Here is an 18,213-nt window from a genome sequence, read left to right on the forward strand (position 1 = left end):
CTATTAGAAAAGGAAAATAACAGGCCTGAGTGCCTGTATTGTTGACAGCAGTTTATGTGCATGCACGGCCTTCTATGTGGCATTAATGGTGTCCCTCAACCTTGTTATAGTAGTGAGATTATCAGAATGGGTCAACTACATGAGTGTATGGGGGCGGCTGTGGTTCAGGAGGTAGATCGCGTCGTCCACCAACCAGCAGGTCGGTGGTTCGATCCCCGGCTCCTCCAGTCCGCACGGCAAAGTGTCCACGTCTTCAGGATTTTTCAAATTTCTTTAAATCCTCTGGATTTTTTAAAACTCTGAGTCTGACTGTTTGCCCTGCAGGTGACCTGGTGTCTCGGGCGATGCACCACATGCGGCGTCTGCGCAGCGCGAGCCCCTCCGGCAGCCCCACCCGCTCGGCCAATCGGCCGTCAGTATCCTGGGCGCCGGACGCCCTCCGCACGCTCTACTACTTCCTGTCCAGCCCGCAAATGGAGAACCCCAACCTGGAGCCTCCCGCCATGACGCTAAGCAAAGAGAGGTGTGTGTGTGTGTGTGTGTGTGTGTGTGTGTGTGTGTGTGTGTGTGTGTGTGTGTGTGTGTGTGTGTGTGTGTGTGTGTGTGTGTGTGTGTGTGTGTGTGTGTGTGTGTGTGTGTGTGTGTGTGTGTGTGTGTGTGTGTTTATGTCTATCTGCAACGTTTGTGTTCTTGGCAAAATAATGATTTGGGATAGATGTGATTAGGAGAAAAAGCAACAGGGTTTATGGGAAATGTAGCATTGTATGGAAATGTAGCAATTTAATGTAGCAAATGTAGAATCATTAGCACTAACAATACTACAGGTGTGAGATAGAGACTACAAATTGTATCCCTTATGGGTTCATTTGTTTACCATTATACCAAGGTATCAACAAATGTGATAATATATTGATGTTTAAAAACGCTACACATGGCACCTTTAACAAGCACAGACATACTGTATTGTTGACTACAAGCATTCAGAAACCATGCCCAAAACGGAGGAAAACAAAAACTCCCCCCCCAATCCTGGCGTTCTCCTTATGTCACGTGTTGCACACAAAGATCATATATACGGAAGATGAGCACTCCAACTTACTTCCTTGACAGCTAGATCCACATTTTTCTTCTCATCAATTCTCAATGGCTTCCTTGTTTTGCTCAGGAGTACAAAAAAACTTTATTTGGCGATTTTTTTATATTTGTTGTCTGCACAGCCCACCACACAACAGCTTTTAGCTATGTTTAATTCAAGGAAAATGACGCTGGTGTATGGAAGTGAATGGAGAGCATTCCCCCGTGATGGGCGTGGCCTATTTCATGCAGTGTCTCTACAGTATAGTGGCCAATTAGTGGTCAATTATAAGCCGGGTCTCCGATAATGGCTGGGGCATGGTCAACACGAACAAATAAAGGTAAATACAGGTCAGAGGAGGGGGGAGGGGTTTGGACAAAGGAAAAACAACAGTAAACTCCTGGTGGGAGGGGTTATGGCCACGGGATTTTTACACATTTACCTCTAATCTTCGCAGTGTTCTCATCATTCTTCAAAGTTCAGGTTGGCTACATTCTTCAAAGTTCAAGGTCAGTGTGACCTCACGAACACCATTGTCAAGCTCGTTAACGCGATCTCTCAGTAACGCCTTGACGGAATTTCTTCACATTTGGATCAAACGTCAAAGTCTGGACAGACATGGATGTCGACTGCTCACTTGTTGGCGGAGGCATATATCCGTGTAGGGATTTAATTTCAACGTTAAACATGTGTAGACCTCCACACCTCCAGACCCTCCCTGCTGCTCCCTCCTCTCAGCAGCCAGTTAGATTGTGTGTTGCCCCGCCTCCTCCAGACCCTCCCTGCTGCTCCCTCCTCTCAGCAGCCAGTTAGATTGTGTGTTGCCCCGCCTCCTCCAGACCCTACCTGCTGCTCCCTCCTCTCAGCAGCCAGTTAGATTGTGTGTTGCCCCGCCTCCTCCAGACTCTACCTGCTGCTCCCTCCTCTCAGCAGCCAGTTAGATTGTGTGTTGCCCCGCCTCCTCCAGACCCTACCTGCTGCTCCCTCCTCTCAGCAGCCAGTTAGATTGTGTGTTGCCCCGCCTCCTCCAGACTCTACCTGCTGCTCCCTCCTCTCATGGAATGGATCAGGGTTGCTGTGGTGCACGCCGAGCATCGCCGCAGCCTATTGGTGGACAGCGATGATGTCAGACAGACGGCCAGACAGCTCCTCCCAGGATTGGATTGTGAACCCAGACAGCTAAAGTAAGAAGCCTATTCACCTTATGTTCAGACGCGGGGGTGGGCCAAATTCTTCCGGGTCGTGTTAACACTTCCGGCGGTCACGGCGCCAAATACGAAAGAATGTCAGAAGAAGAGAGTTGTTTTTGTAGCGGACAGTGCAGGGGGTAAAACAAAGTACGTAGCCTACTACTTTGAGCTCGGTACACAGCAAGTAAGTGAGTATCCACTGTTAGTCAGGTCAGATAACGTTATCGTCGACAATGACGAACACTTTCTTGTAAAACATACCTGGACTCCAACAAAGAAAGCTTCAGATGGTTTTCTCTCCTCCGAGCGCTCGAGCCACTTACGTCTATAAGACCCGCAGACGTTAACGTAATTCCCTGGAATGCGAGACTTAACGAGCCAGTTACATGGCGTTGCATTCTTAGACATTGCCGTTTGCTTTTATTTGGTATGTTACGTACAATAGACTAAATTATTAGTTAATTCAGAGTTAGATGATATTGGAGCAGCACCACACAACTGGGTCAAATGGGCGTGGCTACATAAGGTGAATAGAGTGCCTAAGTCACGCCCTCTTCCGGTTCCCCATGGGGCCTAGGGAGTGAAATTCTCCACTCATTTCCCCATTAACATTTCGTAAAATCTTTATTACCCTTTTTTTACAGGTCCCTAACTACATGGTGTCTAATTACAAATAGTTCATATGCAGTTACATTATGAACTATTTGTAATTAGACATGAACACCGTGTGGTGTTCATAAGTAGTTGATATGTAGTTATGTTAGGGACCTGTTAATTAACTAGGCATCTCACAGAGATGCAGCAGCGATCATCGCGGTACACATGCAGCTTGTCAGTGGGTGAAGTTTTGTCAGTCAGAATAATTATTCCAGCTCTCTGTCTCCCCCTGCAGGTCGGAGTGCTGTTTCCACTCGTTCAAGTGTCTGGAGGCGGAGGCGGCTTCAGCCAAGTTCCAGCTGGACCTGGGCTTCAGGATGCTGTGCTGTGGCCGGGCGGACCTGCTGCTCCAGGCCGCTCAGCTGCTGGGGACCCAGGGGCTCGACACCATGGACGACCAGGTGATCCAGACAGCCTTTACTGTGTGTGTCAGTCAAGTGCAAGGTCATGATGCGACACAAGAAGTAGGGCTGTATGGTTATGACACAACGATAATCCCCATTATCTTGCTGATCGTCTATCGTCTATTTTACTCCAAACGGGCGAGTTTTATAAAGAATTACCCCATACAGTTGTTATTAAAAGGTGAAATTAGCTATATAGACCAAAACCGTGTTAAGGACTTCACTGTTACAAAGTGGGGCATTTGAACATGGGGGTGAACAGGAACAACGGGACTTCTGAGCCCTGCCTCAAGTGGCCATTCGAGGAATTACAGCTTTCTGGGTTACTTCCTGTAACTCGTGGGAAAACCTCGTGCCTTGCCCACTAGTTGGAACATAAATTTGCAGTTTTCGAATTAAGTGTGCAGCCCTAACAAGTCGTCTAATAAAAGCTTTGACGCTGCATGCTCCTCTCCTGTAGGGTATGACTCCTCTGATGTACGCCTCCTCAGCGGGAGACGAGGCGCTGGTCCAGATGCTGCTCGAGGCTGATGCTAACCTGGACCTCCAGGTTTGTAGCGCTCCCTGCATCGCAGCTGATGAGCGTCTTTGTGGCCCCGATGACTGGAGTGTAACCTGTGTCTCTGTGTTGCTCAGGTCCCAGGCTGCTCTCCCAAACACCCGTCGGTTCATCCCGGCAGTCGGCGCTGGGTGGCCCTGACGTTCGCTGTGCTGCACGGGCACCTGCCTGTGGTTCAGGTTAGATTTCTGTCTTTGTGGTTCAGGTTAGATCTCTGTGTCTGTGGTTCAGGTTAGATCCCTCTGTGGTTCAGGTTAGATTTCTGTCTTTGTGGTTCAGGTTAGATCTCTGTGTCTGTGGTTCAGGTTAGATCTCTCTGTGGTTCAGGTTAGATATCTCTGTGGTTCAGGTTAGATCTCTGTCTCTGTGGTTCAGGTTAGATCTCTCAGGGGTTCAGGTTAGATCCCTCTGTGGTTCAGGTTAGATCCCTCTGTGGTTCAGGTTAGATCCCTCGGTGGTTCAGGTTAGATCTCTCTGTTGTTCAGGTTAGATCTCTCTGTATTCAGGTTAGATCTCTCTGTATTCAGGTTAGATCTCTCTGTTGTTCAGGTTAGATCCCTCTGTTGTTCAGGTTAGATCTCTCTGTGGTTCAGGTTAGATCTCTCTGTGGTTCAGGTTAGATCTCTGTGGTTCAGGTTAGATATCTCTGTGGTTCAGGTTAGATATCTCTGTGGTTCAGGTTAGATCTCTCTGTTGTTCAAGATATATCTCTCTGTTGTTCAGGTTAGATCTCTCTGTTGTTCAGGTTAGATCCCTCTGTTGTTCAGGTTAGATCTCTCTGTATTCAGGTTAGATCTCTCTGTGGTTCAGGTTAGATCTCTCTGTGGTTCAGGTTAGATCCCTCTGTGGTTCAGGTTAGATCTCTCTGTGGTTCAGGTTAGATCTCTCTGTGGTTCAGGTTAGATCTCTCTGTGGTTCAGGTTAGATCTCTCTGTGGTTCAGGTTAGATCCCTCTGTGGTTCAGGTTAGATCTCTCTGTTGTTCAGGATAGATCTCTCTGTTGTTCAGGTTAGATCTCTCTGTTGTTCAGGTTAGATCCCTCTGTTGTTCAGGTTATATCTCTCTGTATTCAGGTTAGATCTCTCTGTGGTTCAGGTTAGATCTCTCTGTGGTTCAGGTTAGATCCCTCTGTGGTTCAGGTTAGATCTCTCTGTGGTTCAGGTTAGATCTCTCTGTGGTTCAGGTTAGATCCCTCTGTGGTTCAGGTTAGATCTCTCTGTGGTTCAGGTTAGATCTCTCTGTGGTTCAGGTTAGATCTCTGTGGTTCAGGTTAGATCTCTCTGTTGTTCAGGTTAGATCCCTCTGTGGTTCAGGTTAGATCCCTCTGTGGTTCAGGTTAGATCTCTCTGTGGTTCAGGTTAGATCTCTGTGTGGTTCAGGTTAGATCCCTCTGTGGTTCAGGTTAGATCTCTCTGTGGTTCAGGTTAGATCTCTCTGTGGTTCAGGTTAGATCTCTCTGTGGTTCAGGTTAGATCTATCTGTGGTTCAGGTTAGATCTCTCTGTGGTTCAGGTTAGATCCCTCTGTGGTTCAGGTTAGATCTCTCTGTGGTTCAGGTTAGATCTCTCTGTGGTTCAGGTTAGATCTCTGTGGTTCAGGTTAGATCTCTCTGTTGTTCAGGTTAGATCCCTCTGTGGTTCAGGTTAGATCCCTCTGTGGTTCAGGTTAGATCTCTCTGTGGTTCAGGTTAGATCTCTGTGTGGTTCAGGTTAGATCCCTCTGTGGTTCAGGTTAGATCTCTCTGTGGTTCAGGTTAGATCTCTCTGTGGTTCAGGTTAGATCTCTCTGTGGTTCAGGTTGGATCTCTGTCTCTGTAGTTCAGGTTAGATCTCTCTGTGGTTCAGGTTAGATCTCTCTGTGGTTCAGGTTAGATCTCTCTGTATTCAGGTTAGATCTCTCTGTATTCAGGTTAGATCTCTCTGTGGTTCAGGTTAGATCTCTCTGTGGTTCAGGTTAGATCCCTCTGTGGTTCAGGTTAGATCTCTCTGTGGTTCAGGTTAGATCTCTCTGTGGTTCAGGTTAGATCTCTCTGTGGTTCAGGTTAGATCTCTCTGTGGTTCAGGTTAGATCCCTCTGTGGTTCAGGTTAGATCTCTCTGTGGTTCAGGTTGGATCTCTGTCTCTGTAGTTCAGGTTAGATCTCTCTGTGGTTCAGGTTAGATCTCTCTGTGGTTCAGGTTAGATCTCTCTGTATTCAGGTTAGATCTCTCTGTGGTTCAGGTTAGATCTCTCTGTGGTTCAGGTTAGATCTCTGTGTTTCAGGTTAGATCCCTCTGTGGTTCTGGTTAGATCTCTGTGGTTCAGGTTAGATCTCTCTGTGGTTCAGGTTCGATCTCTCTGTGGATGCTGGCTTCCACGATCATTTAGGATACATTTCAGTGGACTGACCCTTTGTAGAAAGTAAGGGCATGTTCACACTATTCAGTTGTTACTGTAGCAAAATGCTGAAACTCCATTTTGAGCTGATAATAAAAAGCTGTTTGTTTCCATGAGGACTGTTATCAGCAAACACAACTCCCACAACACAGCCAGTGACTCTCAATTATCAGACGAACAACTACTACAACGTTTTCCACATCTGCTTTACTCTATTTTCCTTATTTTGTAATGTTGTTGGACGTCTTGAATTTCAAATAACGAGCCTGTGCATGTAAATGAGAACAATACATTCACCCCGCAGTAAAGGACCAAGTGGAGGAGACACAACTAGAAACTGGAAGTAGTTTCTTTAACCATGACCAAAACTTATAACTCTAATCTTAGCTCTAACATTGTTTTATTTGCTTAAACCTTACCGTTTCATCAACAAACAGGTGGAAATGTTATGTTTTGTCACATAATAATTTGACGAACGTAGTAATCTTTGTTGCTGTGTTGCATAAACCGCCCACATAATCTGAAACCCCACCCCTTCTTCCATACGATTGGTCAGCTGACAAAAACACAATCCACATCATGTGATCTCTAAGACATTTTCTCACCTCTAGAAAAATACAGACTGCTTAAAAAGACGGAAGACGCAGCACCTTTTCTCTATTGACTTTAGTTTAAAAAAGTTCCAGGTTTGAAACAGTGGAGTGATATATGAGAGAGTGACAACAGAGTGATATGAAAGGGTGAGAAACAGTAAGTCGCTTTGGATAAAAGCGTCTGCCAAATGACGTACTGTAATGTAATGTAAAAACAGAGTGATATGAGAGAGTGACAACAGAGTGATATGAAAGGGTGAGAAACAGAGTGATGTACACTGATGCACACTGACAGTCTCCCCTCTGCGCTGCAGCTACTGCTGGAGGCGGGAGCGGATGTGGAAGGAGGAGCGCTGACGGACGGCCAGGAGAGCTGGGCCGAGACGCCACTACAGCTGGCCTCTGCTGCAGGTGCATACCAGAACATCAGATGGCTTTTCTAACACAATACATTACATTACATTACATGTCATTTAGCACAGAGGTTCTCAAACGTTCTCACATCAAAGACCCATAAATGCCCATTTGATTAGAACTTGTCCCAGGGTTCCCCATCTGATAAGATGTTTTATGCCTCCGCCGGTGATAGCCAGGCCGGAGGCATTATGGTTTTCGGGTTGTCCGTCCATCCGTCCGATGTTCGTTAACGCGATATCTGAGGAACGCCTTGACGGAATTTGATCAAATTTGCCTCAAAAGTCGACCTGGGCACAAGGATGAACTGATTAGATTTTGGTGATCAAAGGTCAAGGCCACTGTGACCTCTCGAACGCCATTTTCAAGCTCGTTAACGAGATATCTCAGGAATGCCTTGATGGAATGTCTTTGAATTTGCCTCAAACGTCCACTTGCACTCAAGGATGAAGTGATTACATTTTGGTGGTCAAAGTGCAAGGTCACTGTGACCTCACGACCGCTCGTTTCATGCTCGTTAATGCAATATCTCGGGAACACCTTGACGGAATTTCATCCAATGTTCCTCAAACGTCCACTTGGACTCAAGGATGAACTGATTACATTTTGGTGATCAAAGGTCAAGGTCACTGTGACCTCATGAACAAATTTTCAAGATCGGTAACGCCACATTTTGTCTTTTCAGGTGACTATGAAATGGTGAGCCTGCTGCTTGCCCATGGGGCAGACCCTCTGCTCAGGGTGCATCATGGGAATTCTCTGACATCACCGCTGTACGAGGATATGAACTGCTTCAGCTATGCAGCAGCACATGGACACAGGTGGGCAGAGCTAGTATACAGTCGAGTTGGCTTGAACGTACCTTTCTACCTCCAACGATACTTTTAGATGATCATGTTGCTGCTGTGAAAACCTCATCTCTCAAAATGTCCAAACTGTGACGGTATTCAAAAACTTTCTTTTCTTTTCAGCTTCTCCACCGTGCATTTTTTAGTTTATCCAGTGAAGTTTTGAACAGGTTTTTAGAAAGACTGATTTTGTAATACACTGAAATCGGCCTTTGTTTATCATATAAAAAAACTGTTTTGACCCCTAAAGCACGATATCATTTTCCTCAGGTAGCCTACAGTATAATTCTAGCTTTTCATATGATTGGTCCCTTCTTCTACAGCTCCATTTCTGATTGGTCTACAGACGTGCTAGGAATACATTGAAAGTTTAGGGTCTGCACTTTCTGCAGCTTTTTTCTACTTCTTTCTACAAGCGTCAAGATCAAAATGCAAACGTTTGAATGTAAAACCAAACACGATTGTAGTATGGACAGATTTAATTTCGAAGTTAAAAGGTCTTCTGATTAGGTGATTACCGGTATTTTGATTTGATGTCTGCCTGTTTTTGTTTTTGTTTGTGTTTTTGTTTATATGGTCAGTTGCAATATCCGGATTGGTGGTAAGGGGTGGGGGGTGGGGGGTGGGGAGGGCATTGGGGGGGTAGAGGGATAAGTGGGTTTATAATAATTATTCATAATTGTATGGTAATCGTAGGATAATGTATGTAATGTATGTACGGTATGTATGTTTTGCCTACAAAATAAAAAATGAATGACAAAAAAAAATGCAAACGTTTGGGTTTCCTTTGGGAAAAAATATGATTTTTACATACAACAACACACACTTTTTCATGAACATCTCTGCTTCTGATTGGTCTACTCACAGAGACAATGCATGACAGAGAAAAGTGCTTACTCAGCATTCCTCCTCCTCCTCTGCCACAGGAACGTGCTGAGGAGGCTGCTGCTGCAGCCCCAGCAGAGGAGGGAGGATGTGCTGTCTCTGGAGGAGATCCTGGCTGAAGGAGTGGAGCAGCGGGCTGCCGCTCCCCCACCTGCAGGGCCGGTCCCCGGGCTGTGTAAGGCCAGGATGAAAGCCCTCCAACAGGCCGCCTACTACAGCGCCGAGCACGGCTACCTCGATGTGACCATGGAGCTCAGAGCGATGGGTAAGCTGTACCCAATACTGTAAGTAGCTGTACACTGTAACACCCTTAAATCTCGTGTTTATGTTTTCCTTCAAATGTTTAACCTTATGGGGAAGATTTAAGGGTGTTTTGTGCTGCCGATTCTATTTTATGGACACCTTAACTCTGACCCTAAGGGAAATCTTATCCTAAGGTGCTTTGTGCAACTGGGCCCCAGCTGGTGAATACTGCTGGAGGCCCGGGAGGTTACATCAGGGGAGTTTACCCAGCAAAGCCTTGTACACCAAAATATACAAATTAAGTTTTCTACGTAGATTTAGTAACAGCCAGTTAACCAAATCATAAAGTGTACAATGAACAGTATAATTAACATTTCCTCATTTTGAAAATGTAACTGATTTGTACAGAAAGTCATAGAGGAAAGCACTTTAAAAGCGGAGATATTTCAGTTCTAAAATTCAAAACAGCGGTTAATCGACCCCAGCTTGGCCTTTGTCATGTTGAAACACTGAAACACTACTGTTTGTTTAGGTGGGGTATTTTTCCACTGAGGAATCAAAACTGCTTTGTTGAATGCTTGAATCCAGTGCAAAAATGATCGAATCTTTCCGCTTCATACAGCAGACTCATTCTAAGACCTTGTTGCAGGAGTTCCCTGGAGGCTCCACGTGTGGCTGCAGTCTCTGCAGAGAGCGCAGCAGCTGTCCCGGGACGAGGTCACGGTCTCCCTCCTCAGCGAGTTCCCCTCCGTCAGGACCGAGGACTACAGCCAGGAGCTCGTCTCCACAGGCTTACCACTCATGTTCAGCATGCTGGTCACCAGCAAGGTACAGCTGGAGCCCAAAGCGCCTCGCTCTGCTTGTACTGTGTTGATGTGGCCTGGCGGTCTGTTACAGTGCCAAGTCCCACCTCCAATTAGACAACCTCATGAACACTTCTGTGAGGGCGTCCGGGTAGTGTAGCGGTAGATTACCTGCCTACCACCACGAGGGTCGCAGGTTCGCGCCCCCGTGTCACCTCCGGCTTGGTCGGGCATCCATACAGGCACAATTGGCTGTGTCTGTGGGTGGCAAGTCGGATTAAGGGGTATGTGTCCTGGTCGCTGCACTAGCGACTCCTCTGGTCGGTCTGGGTCCCTGTAGGAAGGTGCGGAAGGGAACTGGGGGGAATAGCGTGATCCTCCCACGTGCTACGTCCTGCCGGTGAAGCTCCCCGCTGTCAGGTGAAAAGAAGTGCATGTGTCGGAGGAAGCATGGTGCTAGTGTAGGGCTCTCCCCATATCGGCAGAGGTGGTGGAGCAGCGACCGGGGCAGCAGGGTGAAATTGGCCAAGTACAATTGGGGAGAAAATGGGGCGAAACAATCAGAAAAAAACCACTTCTGTGAGACTGAGGGTGTTTGGAGCGGTTTGTTTGAGCTTCGGAGCATTGATTGTTCATGAATCCACTTCTAGTTAAATCAAGTTGCAACTACGGTATGTTATGAACGTAAACAAGCTGCCCACAATTACTTGTTTGTCCTAAAAACATGCTAAATTTGGTTGAAATGTCTTTACAAACCTCCCTTCTATTTTAGGCAATAAACAACATTATGCCATTTTAATCAAAGATCGTCAATCAAATTGGACTGGATTTGGACTTGGTTATATTAGTAAGATGACTCGTGTCTGAACTCCTCCATGTCTCCTCCCTCTGCAGGACTATGTGATGACCAAGCGGCTGGCCTCGGTGTTCTCTCGCTGCTACGGCTGCACTCCTGTTCCCCCTGTTCCGCCCATGGATGTCACTCTGTCTACACAGCTAGGTAGCATACTGTAACTGCTGTTGTCATGTGGAAACCCAATGTAACTCCAGTTTCGTTGGTTTTAATGGTTCTCTCTGAGTTGAGAAAATCTCTGCTAGTTTCATAGTTATGGGAAAAAATATATAATATAAAAATACAATTGTCTAATGGTAGAAATCCAACATGCAGATCACCACCAGGGATATTCAGCTTTGTGATTCTCTCCTTTGCCAGATGAGCTGTAGCTGCAGCAGCAGCAATATCACAATCAGATACATCCATTTTGCTATGGCCAGCAGCAGTGTGAAATGAAACTGAGATTTATGAAGTAATGTGACAATGGGGATCATCATTATTATTAACACGTTAACTGCCAGCGACGTATGCATACGTCAAAAAAAATCCAGCGCTTGACTGCCAGCGACGTATGGATACGTCAAAAAAATCGTTTTTTTTTTTTTGACGGTGGGGCAATCCCTTTTACGTCTCCTATACAATTATTGGAGGTATTGAATGTGTATAATCTATTTTACCGACCCACTAAGTGTTGACAGTGCTCCCCCAGACGAGCGAAATCAAAGAAAAAGGGAGCAAGCCATTCAAGGAAATGGCGAGGCGATTTTACAGTATTACATTCTCATGAAAATGGTTGGGGGAAAACGCTCTCGTTTTCGCGCTGATTGCTGGCGATGCGGGATTGCAAATTTACATAATACATTACAGGTGGAACACACTTTGAAACACGCAGCATAAATATGACCAGAATCGCAAAAGCTTCTCTCAACCAAAACTCCCAAGAAGCGAGCGAGTCCATGCCGACTTCCTCAAACAGCAGCCTGCAGACAGGCACAGGAGCAGCAAAAGCACTGAGACTGTGACGGCCGCTCCAGCCAAGAAGAGGGAGGAGTTGAAGCAACTCTGCCTCTCGCTCTCTCCCTCTCTCTCTCTCTCTCTCTCTCGCTCTCTCTCTCTCCCTCCCTCCCTCTCTCTCTCTCTCTCTCTCTCTCCCTCTCCCCCTCTCACTAGGATTAAACCTAGTGCGTCTCCCTCCCGAGAGGGAGGGAGAGAGAGAGAGAGGGAGGGAGAGCGAGAGGGAGGGAGAGAGAGAGAGAGAGAGAGAGAGAGGGAGGGAGAGCGAGGGGAAGGGAGAGAGAGAGAGAGAGAGAGAGAGCGAGAGGGGGAGGGAGAGAGAGAGAGAGAGAGAGCCAAAAATGAATGGTTAAAGTGACAGCTCTATCGAATTTCACAAAAAGCCGTTTATCTCTGAATATTTTTTCTAATGCTAAAACCATGCTGTATTCAACTGCTAATGCTTACATAACTACTAACTCTACAAACTAACTCTTTTAGACAGAGAAAGTACACATTCTATTAGTACTTTTGAGATATTGTATGTTCACAAACTCCAAGCAGAAAATAATCCTCGGCGCTTGTAAAATGAGCCACAATCCTCAAAAAACGGCTTGGCAGAAGCTACCTACAGCAAGAAAAAAACGGCTGGCAGTCAATGTGTTAATAATAATAATAATAATAATAATAATAGATTGGATTTATATAGCACCTTTCTATAGACACTCAAAGTGCTTCACATATCAGGGGAGGGAGGGGGAGGGAACTCAACTCATCCACCATCGATGTGTAGCACCCACCTGGGTGATGCACGGCAGCCAGTTTGCGCCAGAACGCTCACCACACATCAGCCTATCACGGTGGAGAGTTGAGGACTGAATGTGCCAATGAAGTAACGAGGGATGATTAGGTGGCCATGATTGAAGGAAGGCCTGTTTGGGAATTTAGCCAGGGCACCGGGGTTACACCCCTACTGTTGTGAAGAGCGCCGATGGGCTCTTTAATGACCACAGAGAGTCAGGACCTCGGTTTAACATCTCATCCGAAGGACGGTGCTCACTCACAGGACAGAGTCCCTGTCTCTGCCCTGGGGCATCAGGGAGATGATTCATCAGATCAGATTATTCATCAGACCATTCGGACCAGAGCACCTCCTACTGGTCCTCCAACACCACTTCCAGCACCAGTCTCCCATCCAAGGAGTATCCTAGGATGGGGCCAGAGGCCAGTTAATAAACAATCAATATAAATTTTTCTGTAGCGGATTGTAGGTTTTTGGGGTGTCAGTCGAAGTTTAGTCTGACAATGTTGTGCACACCGGATAGTTAGTTAGGTTAAGTACATACATAAGTGCCTGGGTAGCGAGCAGACGGCGGTATTTGACAATTTAGTGGCTAAATCATAGATTATTGAAAGATATTCCATATTCCAGGCTGAAATGCTATAACAGAAGTGGAGTATTGGCCAGAATGACATGAAAATGTGGACACTTATTCAGCGGGTATCTTGCATGTTGTGTTCAGGTGCACTGTAAAAAAAAAAAAAAAAAATTGCAATTCCATCGCGGGCCGCATGTGGCCCGCGGGCCGCCAGTTGAGTATCACTGGTCTACAGCTGTCATGGCCAGTCTTGAGCGCACTTTCATTGAAATGACCACTGCACCAGTTTGGGCGCCCTAAATGCGGAAGTGACTCTGGGCCTATAAGTGAGCAGTCCCAATCATACCATGCTGTTTTCTTAGTGCCGTGTGCAAAAGAAAAATCTGAATTTACTCAGTGTACATTTAAAAGTACTTAAGCAGAATATCTACTATTTAAATTAAAAATACTTTAAATCCTCAAAAAACGATAAGTACTTTCCACCTCTGCTGACAGACAAACTAACAGGGGCGATAACAACCTCCTTGATGAGGTAACAAGACTGAAAATTCACACGGACATACTTAGCACCGACTAATAACGTTGCTGTCACCTCCCCAGCTCAACTCAGACGTTTGCTTCTCTCCTCAGATGTTCATTTCCTCAACAACCAGGAGATGTCGGACGTGACGTTCATGGTGGAAGGGCGTCCGTTCTTCGCTCACCGGGTTCTCCTGATGTCCGCTTCTGAGAGGTGAGCTCTCTGTTCTGTGCGTTATCTCAGACTGAAAACATGATCGCCTTCAAAGAATAACAGCCGTTTTGTTTCAAGTCAGCGCCAGTGTGTTCTAAGTTTAATTTAGGCGTCCTTGTTAACAGGCGAAGCCGTTCACACCAGCCGCGCGCATGTCACGCTGAAGCCGCGCTCACGCCTTGCTCACGCGATCGTTCAGGATTCAGTCCTATTTTCCAAGCGTGACGCGTGAAGCTTGAAGCTGCCAGGCACGAAGTCAATGGGAGTTGTGGGCGGGTTCAAGGCGCGCCCGAGGAGGCGCTGAGAGGAAAAGAGAAGGCTTCTTGTGTGAACGGTTAAGTGTCAGCTCAGCTTGAGCCTGCCTCAAGCTTAAACTCGGCTTACGTTAGGCATCCTGTGTGAACAAAGGCTAACCTGACTCTGCCAGACGGGGGCGCTATAGGTTAAGTGTGGTCAGCGGCAGACATTCTGTGTGGTCGTCTTCCTCCTTCAGTGGAAGCCATTTGCTGCTGTTCAATCAAAAACACAGTGAGAGAAGCCATCACAGGAAAGACGAATCCTTAAAGTCGAACTGAACCCGTTCGTCACGTCCATATGAGTCCGTTTCAGACTGAAAACATAGTTGTCTAAGATGACAGGTTGAGAGGCGGGTCATAGTTTCATGTCGATGATTTTATTTGACAATTCTGGGGACTGGCTTGGGCTTTGGCCAATCCTGGCGTGTTCCGCCTCCAAATCGAGTGGGATTCAGTGTGTTGTGGCGCTCCCCTCGGGAAGAGCCTTTTGACGGGAGGTTATTGGCTGAGTGGAGCTCAGCGCCTTCGTGTTGCTGAGCGGAGAGTGCAGCACGTCGGCCTGGAATCTCCGAAGTGCGACCCCTGACAACCAAGCTCTCGGATGCGCGCGCCATTATCGCTGCTGTAAATACGATATCCCTGAAATGCGCGTTTTAACGAGCCAGTTACATTTCTTTGCATTCATAGAGATTATAGTTTTTGTTTTTTGTTCATGTTTCTAACAATTGGCCAAGTTAGTAGTTAGTTTATGGGATAGGAATTCTGCCAGATGACAGGCACTAGGCGCCATTTTCTACTTCCATTTGGAAGAGAAGATTATCCTGAAATGAAGATTTGATTGACAGCTGCATGTCGTGATATGATTGGTTGAAATGGGGTACAAATTTGATAGTACTAGGTGATGTCAGCAAACTGTACATTACTGTTATCAATGAAATCTCTAAAAATGAACTTTTGATGTGAAAAACTAAATAAATTAGATTGTTGTGATTTTCTTTGCATACATTATTAAATAGGTGCACTGCATACCCAGGTATTTGAACTAAAAGAAAAGAAAAGTCATTTTTGGGTTCAGCTCGACTTTAAACGAATCTAATTAGTCTTGGATGGAGAATTCGAAAAGAATTGTAAACTAAATGTAGACAGTAAAAGCTATGACTCCAAATCACATTCAGATTCTCTTTGAAAATAACTTTAAATAAATAGTGCAGATTTTTTGAAGTGGGGTTGTATGAGGTATTATCGATAGTCAGTCTACTACCTACAGTAGATGGTGGTCGGCACGTCCACAGTTTGGAGAAACCGAGTAATACCAGCACAAAAGCAAAGCAATGTATGTCGTGCTGTGGATGGGGCCAGCAGCAAAACATATTTTTGCCAGCTAAAAGAAGGCCCACCTAAACAAATTAATATCAGTTTAAGTCACCTAAATAAATAAATACATTAAGTATTCATTAATTATGCTATACTGTATATGCTATTGTGTGTGTTTCCCCCATCAGGTTTCGGTGCATGCTCGGCGATTCCCCCGACAACATCATCCACATCAGTCACATGACCTACAGCACATTCCAGGTCAGTCACATGACCCTACATGCGACAGTGGAAACTGTCAAGACGTGTGACCAAAAAAAAATCATTTGACTTACTGTAATAATAAAACGTGTGCTGTGGCCTCATACCTTAATTGAACGACTTGATGTTTTTAAAATGGATTTGTGCTGAGCTCAGCTAGTAAGTGCTGTAAACAAATGAGACCATCAACTGTGGCCGTGAGGGCTACCACAGCGTGGACCGTTATAGTGACGCGTCACTGTATGCCTCCAGAGACATTTAAAGATAGAGACACCCCAACTTCCAGCCACTTCCTGTATCTGTGCCACAGAGGTTTCGCCACTGCCACGCCCATTTAGGAGACTGATCAACCAATGAAGTTTCATACCATTGACAGACAGCCAATCACAAGCTGATGACCACGCCCATTTAGGAGACCGGAAGAGTACATTTCTTATTATGGTCGAAGCCTGGAGTGGGGTGTCTCTATCTATTAAAGGTCTCTGATCCCTCTACACATTAAAGCGTGCATCTCTCTCCCTGCAGATGATGATGAAACCTCTGTACTGTGGGGGAACAGAGGGAGTGAACGTGTCCTACTCCGATGCCATGAAGGTAAAGTCACTGACCCCGCTGCTTTGCACGGCCGACACTAGGTGGCGTCTGTTGGAGTTACTGCTGACTGACTGGGACAAATCTGTTGTGGTGATTGTGTTGTAGTTGCTGCCGGTGGCCGCTTTCTTCCAGCTCTACGGGCTGCAGAGGTGCTGTGAGATGCGGCTTTCACAAAGTCTGACCCTGGACAACGCTGTGCACATCTACCACACTGCTAAGGTAAGAGGGCCACTCACATCTCTTCAGCCAGGGGGCAGAGTTCTCCGTTTCAGCCCGAGCCCGACGGGAGCCGACCCAGCCCGACGGGTCGGGTTTGAATTTTCAGGCCCGTTGAGAACTCTAAACTAGGGTCATGATAGGGTGGTGATGACTAGATGTAATTTTAGATATCATAATATTGTATGATAATATTGTGATATGGCACGAGTGTCATCTTTTGGCTGCATTACAGTAAAGTGATGTAATTTTCTGAACTTACCAGACTGTTCTATTATTTACCTTCACTCACTTTGTCATTATATTCACATTACTGATGATTATTTATCAAAAGTCGCATCGTGGAAATATTTAGTGAAAGCACCAATAGTCAGGGAAGGAAACCCTGTCTTTGCATTTTATTTTGATCAGTTTTGTTTGAATAAAAGTGCTTGTAACATCTCACATGTGGCTTTGACTACAACTGAACATTTAGTCCACTTCAACTGGTTACTACTGTAAACCTGCGCCTGAATCTTTGGTGAAGCCTGACACCTAATGGTGAAAAGTGGGGTACTGCACTGGTCATCTGCTATTTGGCCTGTCTTTGTGCCCTGATGACACCCTCTATAAAGTGCAACAGGTGGTGTACTGTACTCATCACCTGGCACAAAGACCAGCCAATAGGAGAACGCCAATGCAGTAACTACTTTTCATCATTAGGTGTCAGGTTTTACCAAAGATGTGGGTTTCCTTACTCTTTTATACCACATCATGATGATGCCTCCTTTCCTCCTGATCACTGGCTGCATCAGAGAAGTAACATTTCAACCAATGAATGATTTTCATTTGATCAATTATGAGAGGAAGAAGCCGAGAAGCTGTAATTACAGAAATCAGAAAAACATATAATACATTTGGATAGAGTAAATGAATGTTTAAATTGATAAATGATTTTCTTTTTCTGTGTTTTTTCTGTTTCTGAAAAGTTGACATTTTGGAGATTTTCATCTTCCTTTTTAAATCTATTTAAGTTTTTCAAGCCCTGATTTTGCTTTAGTAATAGACAGCATATTCAAATCTTGTGTGTGTGTGTGTAGCACCACGGAGCATCTGAACTCTGGAGGTTTTGTGAGGGATTCTTCCTCCAGAACATGGAGCAGCTCCTGGAACGAGAGGACTTCCACCGCCTGCTGCTGGGAGGGGCCGCTCAGGACCTGCTGTGCCACGGGACGGACACCCACGCTGGGCCAGGCCTGGTCCGGCTCCTCCCCCCCGCCCTCCTGACGGACCTGGAGGCTGCGCTGGTCCACAGACTGTACACGCTCTACTCCACGTGTCGAGAGTAAACACCACCCCTCGACTCGAGGTGTCACGGCTGTTAAGAAGAACTGAAAATGTATGGGAATATTAGCCATATACGCTTGCTCCACTTTAGTCTGATTAGTGAGATCATGTTAGTGTAGATGAAGAATACACTGCAAAAAATGTCCATCTTAATTACAGTACGGTAGTCATTCTTCTTAAAATCGTATTTTTCTTAGGACACAAGTGAAATGACCACAGTC

General features: G+C 45.8%; 1 protein-coding gene across 1 annotated transcript in view; it reads left to right on the plus strand.

The window, feature by feature from the left end:
- Nucleotides 1-17,994, plus strand: part of LOC310791460 (ankyrin repeat and BTB/POZ domain-containing protein 2-like) — a gene marked incomplete at both ends in the record, with an annotated part of 49,182 nt that extends 31,188 nt beyond the window's left edge. Inside the window, 15 exons of the mRNA XM_083653150.1 lie at nt 325-523; nt 2,107-2,259; nt 3,158-3,323; nt 3,787-3,876; nt 3,963-4,064; nt 7,167-7,263; nt 7,952-8,087; nt 9,041-9,264; nt 9,892-10,070; nt 10,940-11,045; nt 13,883-13,985; nt 15,784-15,856; nt 16,382-16,450; nt 16,556-16,669; nt 17,746-17,994. Of these exons, the coding sequence (XP_083509276.1) occupies nt 325-523; nt 2,107-2,259; nt 3,158-3,323; nt 3,787-3,876; nt 3,963-4,064; nt 7,167-7,263; nt 7,952-8,087; nt 9,041-9,264; nt 9,892-10,070; nt 10,940-11,045; nt 13,883-13,985; nt 15,784-15,856; nt 16,382-16,450; nt 16,556-16,669; nt 17,746-17,994 (2,060 nt within the window). The remainder of the gene's footprint in view (nt 1-324; nt 524-2,106; nt 2,260-3,157; nt 3,324-3,786; nt 3,877-3,962; nt 4,065-7,166; nt 7,264-7,951; nt 8,088-9,040; nt 9,265-9,891; nt 10,071-10,939; nt 11,046-13,882; nt 13,986-15,783; nt 15,857-16,381; nt 16,451-16,555; nt 16,670-17,745) is intronic.
- Between the last annotated feature and the right edge of the window lie 219 nt (nt 17,995-18,213).

The sequence above is a fragment of the Poromitra crassiceps genome, assembly GCF_964638095.1.
Source record: "Poromitra crassiceps genome assembly, chromosome: 16".
NCBI lineage: Eukaryota > Metazoa > Chordata > Actinopteri > Beryciformes > Melamphaidae > Poromitra > Poromitra crassiceps.